The sequence below is a fragment of the Cynara cardunculus genome (genome assembly GCF_001531365.2).
Source record: "Cynara cardunculus var. scolymus isolate 2C chromosome LG 1, CcrdV1, whole genome shotgun sequence".
Taxonomy (NCBI): domain Eukaryota; kingdom Viridiplantae; phylum Streptophyta; class Magnoliopsida; order Asterales; family Asteraceae; genus Cynara; species Cynara cardunculus.
In genome coordinates, this window is record NC_037528.1 from 12537759 (window position 1) to 12544559 (window position 6801).

General features: G+C 36.5%; 1 protein-coding gene across 2 annotated transcripts; it reads right to left on the reverse strand.

The window, feature by feature from the left end:
- Positions 1–1114: 1114 nt before the first annotated feature.
- Positions 1115–4381, reverse strand: LOC112518060 (type I inositol polyphosphate 5-phosphatase 4-like). 2 transcript variants are annotated; one of them, XM_025125624.1, is made up of 8 exons: positions 4340–4381; positions 4055–4190; positions 3868–3949; positions 3684–3794; positions 3037–3591; positions 2592–2855; positions 1561–1750; positions 1115–1464 (listed from the first exon to the last, which is right to left on the reverse strand). In XM_025125624.1, the coding sequence occupies exons 2-8, from the start codon at positions 4152–4154 to the stop codon at positions 1375–1377; spliced, it is 1392 nt and encodes a 463-aa protein (XP_024981392.1). In that variant the 5' UTR covers positions 4155–4190; positions 4340–4381; the 3' UTR covers positions 1115–1374. The 2 variants fall into 2 exon arrangements, with proteins under 2 accessions (XP_024981392.1, XP_024981382.1); XM_025125614.1 differs by having other exon boundaries at positions 4055–4379.
- Between the last annotated feature and the right edge of the window lie 2420 nt (positions 4382–6801).

The window sequence follows — 6801 nt, forward strand, 5'->3', positions numbered from 1 at the left end:
CCGGCCCAACAGGATGGCCGATTTGCCTCTCCAATCTCCATGCATCAGTTTATTGTACTGTACAAATAACCACTGCACTACTAGACCTGATGGTTTTGATGGCATATAAAGAGTAAAGACTTTCAACCGAAAACCCTCTTCAACGAGAATTAGCGCGAAAAGGAAAACTGTGATGAACTCTTAATGGCAGGCAGGAGCAGGAATTTGCTGATCGCTGAAGCTGTTAAAATGGATTTTTGGGGAACTTCTGACCCTAACTTGCAACTTCGCTACCGGAAGATCTCACGGAGGTACGGCAATCGTAATAGAATTCATCTTTTCATATTGTTTATACAATCGACATTCCGAATTTCCGCTCGTTTTTCGTTCACCGCCTTTCTCTGGCTATCATCCTGAGATCTTATATCAAGTTGTAAATATGTTTTTATTACTTCAAATCTTGTCGAAGAGCACATTCAGTTGATGTATAGTTTAACGTGATCTTCAGTTTATGTGTTAGGGCCAAAACGAGGGTTATCAATCTGAATATCAGAATGTAACTCAATCTTTTTTGGAAGTAGGCATGATCATGTTTGTTGATTGACGTACTAAGTACTAATGACGAGCGTTGTAAGCTAATAACAATCGAAAGAATGACAAAGAAATTATCGCTTACCACCAAGATAGAACAGATGTGACACAGTGAACCTGTGAGTTCTATTACCTTTGAGCAGAACCTTTTAAGACAATGTGTATGAATGATATTACAAGGCTTATGTTTAACCAATGTGTCAATGAAATGTGGATCTCACTTTTTTAATAATGAAAATTTCTCAGTTCGATGTAGACAACACTTGCCTGGCTTTTTATTGCATAACCGTGACAATGTGGATATATTTCGCAGAACTCATCATATAAACATCAAAAAGACTATTTAAACTCTTGGCTTTTATGGATTTCTGAATTGAATACTTTGTTTGAGTTTTCTGATTGAAGATCACATTAATATGGTAACAGCTGCAGCACCTCGAAGTGAATGTAGCCCTACTTTCTGGAAGGGAACGGCAATTATCTTTTGCAGAAGGTGGAAATAAATGTTCTTCCTGAACTGAACATTGTATATCTTTAAATAACGAATTCATATATCATTAATGCCTCAAGATTATGGGCATTTCTGACATGTGGTACATGTATAAGTCATTCATAACATCCCTGTATAGTCAATAGTACCTTCCAACTCAAGTCTTTGATAGCATACTATGTTGCAAGGAGGAAAAAATTAAGGAAAAAGGAGTAGCGAAAATAGAACCATAAAAGAACAAAAGAAATTGAACCAAAAACAGTATATGTATGTATCTAATCCAATGAATCTTGCAACACAACTTTTTGTTTCTACTATGACTTCTTTTTGTTTGTTGGTGATGCTTTTAACTCTTTGGTAATTAGTGAAAGTAATGTAGATGAAGCCTCTGCATTACCTCTCTCCTGTTATTAATCACATCATCAAGTCATCATCCATTTACGTGTTGAAGATGTTAGGTTTATTCATATATTAGAACAAGAGCTTGATAGATTTCTTACAGTATGTTTAGAGTAAACTGTAGTGGGTACATCAGGTTGGAGTGAAACAACACTTGTGTCATCAGACTTCACGACTTCAATCTGTGTAGAGAAAAGAGCAGATACAGGCCTGTGATCTGAGAACTTGCTCTCACTGCGGAAATAAGAATGTTGCTTTACTCCTTTCCCATACCATAAGATCCTGTCACACCTACACTAGGAACAATAAGATTACATTATGTATCATCTCTTTTAAAGCATTTGGAGTTGGCACATAAAAATTATAGTCAAGACAATAATCCTAAGACCAAATGATAGACTTCCGTTGTTTTCACTATAAATACTTTTCAATGCAATATTTGACATGATTGTTTGTTGCATTTTTTTTGAAAAAAGCAGGAGAGAGAGCATTTTCGGATTTGGATTTGTCCTTAAATGGAGGTGTGATTACCTGTACTGGCACAATTGTTAAGGGGACCTTGTTTTGAAAGCAGGTCACGTGGTGCAAGAGGCTAAGGTAAGGGTACTCTTTCAATAATGGCAGTTAGATTTCAACATAATTTGTGTTCATTTAAATACCAGCCATCACTATCTCCTAAGTTTATCAAAGATGTTTTGGTTCGGGATTGTACCATAGTGTGAGAATATGTGAAACCCCATTAGATTACTCTCCAAAAGAGCTCTTGAGGAGAGAAAGGAGGTTCCGACATATATAGAGCAGAAATGGTCCAAGTGTATCCGATGTGGGATTCTAACACCCCCCCCCCTCCAATCTGGACTAGACGGACACAAATTGTCAGAGTGTTGAGAGGGGGGCTAGACGAGTTTAGATTTCCCGAGGGTGTCGAGTCCCTAGAGTGTTGGACACTAGAACTGATACCATGTGAGAATAGTCGAAAGTGGAAACCCCATTAGATTACTCTTCAAAAGAGTCATTTAGGAGAGAATGGAGGTTCCTAACATATGTAGAGAAGAAATGGTCTAAATCTCGCCTGTGTGGGACTCTTAACGCATAGGAAGAGATTAATGGAGAATAGAGTAGATCTGTATACCATGCTGGAGTCCTTTGTTTTTCTCCTGCTCTGCTTGGAAGTGTACCCGAGTAGCGGTTGCTATTGAATGTCGAATACTTGTAAGTAGGTGCAAATTCTATGTTCCCTTCTCTCCACCCTTGAAATACTCCGCCATCTCCCAGTTCTTGCCGTAGCTGATCAAACTCTTGAAGTGCTCTCCAATCTTGCTTCTTTATCAGCTCCCTCGCTATATCATCTTGCAAGTATAACCTGTAGTTGAGATCTCCAAACCAAAATATCTGGCTGTTCCACAAAACATTACATATCAAAATTGGAATCACATATTTCAAAGAGCAACTAAAGAACGCAAAACACTATGTGAAAATATGTGGAATCCTATTAGATTACTCTCCAAAAGAGCGCTTATATTAAGGAGATATGATCCAGGCCTGACCGATATGGGATTCCAACACACATTACTTACTCATGTCCTAGGATCGTGAGAGGCCGAGGACTGTAATCATCTGGAAGGTGTTGAGTGAAAGTTGTTCGCTTGAAAATCTCAGAAACTTGGTGATTCCTTCTCCCTTCGTCCCCTTTCTTCTCACCAGAAGCCAAGTGGGCAACAATAAAGCAGAAGCTAGTTCCTTCTATCGACATGCTGACAGACACTGACCCTTTGTTTCCCAAATAACCCATAACGCCACAGGCCACAGCACAAACTTTCACCTTCGATATACAGTATCTCTTGAACAATCTTGTGTTCATCCACACACTTATGAACACCCCAACCATCTTCTTGCTTGCCATTAGCCTGTACCTACTGCACCCATTAAGCTCTTCTTCTTGTGAACTTGTACCTGCTCTTGTTTCCCTTTTGGAGACATTTAGATAGTTATAATCTTCGCTTGTGACTGGATTTAGCATCCAAGGGCACCCATTAAGTATTTGTCCAATAAGCAGGTTCCAGTTTGTTGCTTCGGTTAGATCTTCTCCTCCGATGACATTTTTAGCTTTCAACGGTACAATCTCTTGAAATCTGTATATGATCATAAGAAGTACTTAGAAACTTAATCCTCAGAGGTCACTTGCAGTTATATATATACTGTCTCTATATGTAGGAGCTAGTACCCAAGAACATAGATGTCGGCTGATTCTTTCACATTCAGCCATTCATCCAAATCCATAGCCAAACTTCCAACCGGAGATCTTCCCGCAACATTCCAAGTGGCCACAAATATCCTAAAACATGAAGATACATTGTAAATATCAATCACATATACAGATATCATAGTGGCTAATTAACCGTAGTTACCGTAATTCATTGGTTAGAATGCACGGATCCATCTCCGATGAGATAGACAAATCTTCCTCCTCGTATTCATCTCCAGACCCATCTGCAAAATTCTATTGTGGTAACTTTAATCCAGGGGAATTAACTCTACAAAACCATCAAAAAAGTTTAAGCTAACAAAATGGTTTGGAAAATGATTTATAATAACCTGAAAGATGTGTAGAAAGTGAAGAGTGAGATCTGAACTTGTGCTTGTTAGTAAACCAACGGCCGAACCGTTGGATTTTAGGTCTGTAGTCGTTATCCATGGCTTGTGATTGTATGGACGAAGAGTCCCATGCTGGCTAAGGATTAATTATAAGTCTGTTAGTTTGGTAATGGGTTCAAGGAAGCTAGGAATGGCTCATGTAGTGTGCCGGTGATGATCGCCGAGCAATAAGAAAGTGAGGGGTTTGTGGTTAAGATAGTTTGAGAGAAAGAGACGAGTAAGAACCTTGGAAAAATCTCAACAGCCAACAGCATAGCAGGATTTTAGCGATGATCCCGAGTGCCAGATACTAATAGTAAAGGTCAAAGGTCGTTAGCTGCATCCTTATTAATTACAGAATAAGAATCTCCACTCCCTAGATCTCATGTTATCTTGTATCATTTTATTAAGATTTTAATAAATATATATTTATATTAAATAAAATAATAATATGTTTTCACATAATTGATGGATTTGCCATGTATCCATAAAAGCATGAATTTAATAGATTTATATTAAATAATATAATAATGTGTTTTTTAATATGAATGGTGGATGATGGATCATACAGGTAATATGATCACCATCCGTATATGATAACTACATATTCTCACCTCTAGTCTGCTATCTTTATCTTATGTATTCATGAACTCTTATAAAAAAAAAGGTCCTTAGAAATGTATAAAGTCGCAATGTTCTTGAAATTTAAAAATGTCTAAGGTGGTCATGTCCAACCTTTAAGTGCTCAACCCATGTCTTTGAAAATAGTATAAGTCATGTCCTTTAAAATAAAGGGATAATTATTTTCCTATATTAATATCCTATATTTACCATCTATATTTGTCACTTGCCATTTTACGTACCTCCTAAAATGTCGAGTAAACTGTGATTTTAGTTATTGCGGCTTGTCAAAAGTTGCTAAATTCATCCAAGCGGTTCAAGAACTACATTTTTTTTCGTTACTGTAATTTGAAATTATTTGTTTTTTTTTCTGTCACTATAACTAAGGGGTTGTTCAGTTATGGTTTAATAGGTTGTATAAGCTATATGGCTTATTTGCACAGCCATATCTAGCTGTTCGGTATGGGCTTATTCAGTCAGCACATGGTTGAATCCCTCAGCTACAAAACTTATGTCCTTTGTATTCAGCCATTGAATTTCCTCCAACTACCCCTCTCCCAACAGCCTTTCCCCTTCGTATTCAACCCTTCGATTCTTCAATTTCCGTCAAAGATCCATGGAAAACCTACCATATCGATCACCTCCTCCTCCATCGTTGGTCATCTCTTCCTCCCACTATCATCGGTCATCACCTCTTACCCTATCACCGATCATCACCTCTTACCTTGTCACTTGGTCATCTCCTCCTCCATCGTTGGTCATCAAGAACGCTTACCTTTACAGCTGCAGAAAGTAATCTATGAGCCATAGAATTCATGCCATCCTCCTCCTTTACTGTTGCCTACATGTGCATAAACACCGACATATTTGTCATATAGATATACCAAAGATTCTCGAGATCTTTAGATGACAGAAACTTCTTTCTTCTTTATCCTTTTTGGGTCCGCTCTTCACCTTCACTCTTTTGATTCACATGTATTTAGGGTTTCACTAATTTGGGTTCTTTTGAATTGGGGTTTCATTTGATTCAACATTTTGGTTTCATTTGATCTACTTGTTGTTCTTGTTATGGGTACCTGATGTAATAAAATTGATCCTCAAAAATTTCAATTTAAAAGTCATTTGGTCAATGTTTTTATCAAACTGTGTTTTATTCAGACAAAAATAGACTGAGGGTAATTGGTCATTTCTGATATTCAAATTGTTTATTCAACACAACAACCGAACAACAATTTATTTGTTAATATACAAACAACTATATCAATACAAACAACTATATTCATACACGTCTTAACAGAAAACGAACCGAAGAACCCCAGTCCATTAAACAAAGTCCATTATTTTCATTCTTTACCATTTTCAATTTTTTTTTGTTTTTTTTAAAATATTATATTTATATATACTGGTTGTGTACCCGCGCAATGCGGCAGGAGCCGTGAATTTTAACAATTTTGAAGTTTCACTGGTTTTACACTTGGTCTTTACATATTAATACAATATGAAAAAATAAGAGTTATGGTTCCAATTACAGTCTATCGATGAAAAAAATTGTATGACAGTTTAAAATCTAATATATTTAAATGACTTCACAAATGTGTTCGATTTACTCCAAGAGCAACGAATCAAGAGATCGAGAGTGAGACCGAGAGTTGTAGAGCAGTAGAATGGGAGATGAATGAGATAAATTTTAATAACTCATGGTGAATATCAATTTGAATCTCACCTTGGGAGATGAGGAGAAGACATAGAGGTATGAGAGAGTGAAGGCATGAGTGAAATGTGTGAAAAGTATTTTGAAAACCTTTTTGTAATAATGTGCATTGGTAACTTGTATTATATGTTATTTTAATTGTAGATTAAGAGATTTTAAGACTAAATGCATAAAGTAGTAGTACTTAATGCATTATGAGTTGTTTTTAAGACTTTTAAGACTTTGTGCATAAATGTATAGTATTTTGTGCATTAAAAATTATTTTTAAGACTTTTGATAAATCTGGTTTATAAGGTAGTATAGATTATATTAAAAACAACTAGGAACGTACTCGCGTAATGCAGCGAGATACATCGTGTTTTTAATATTTCATTTT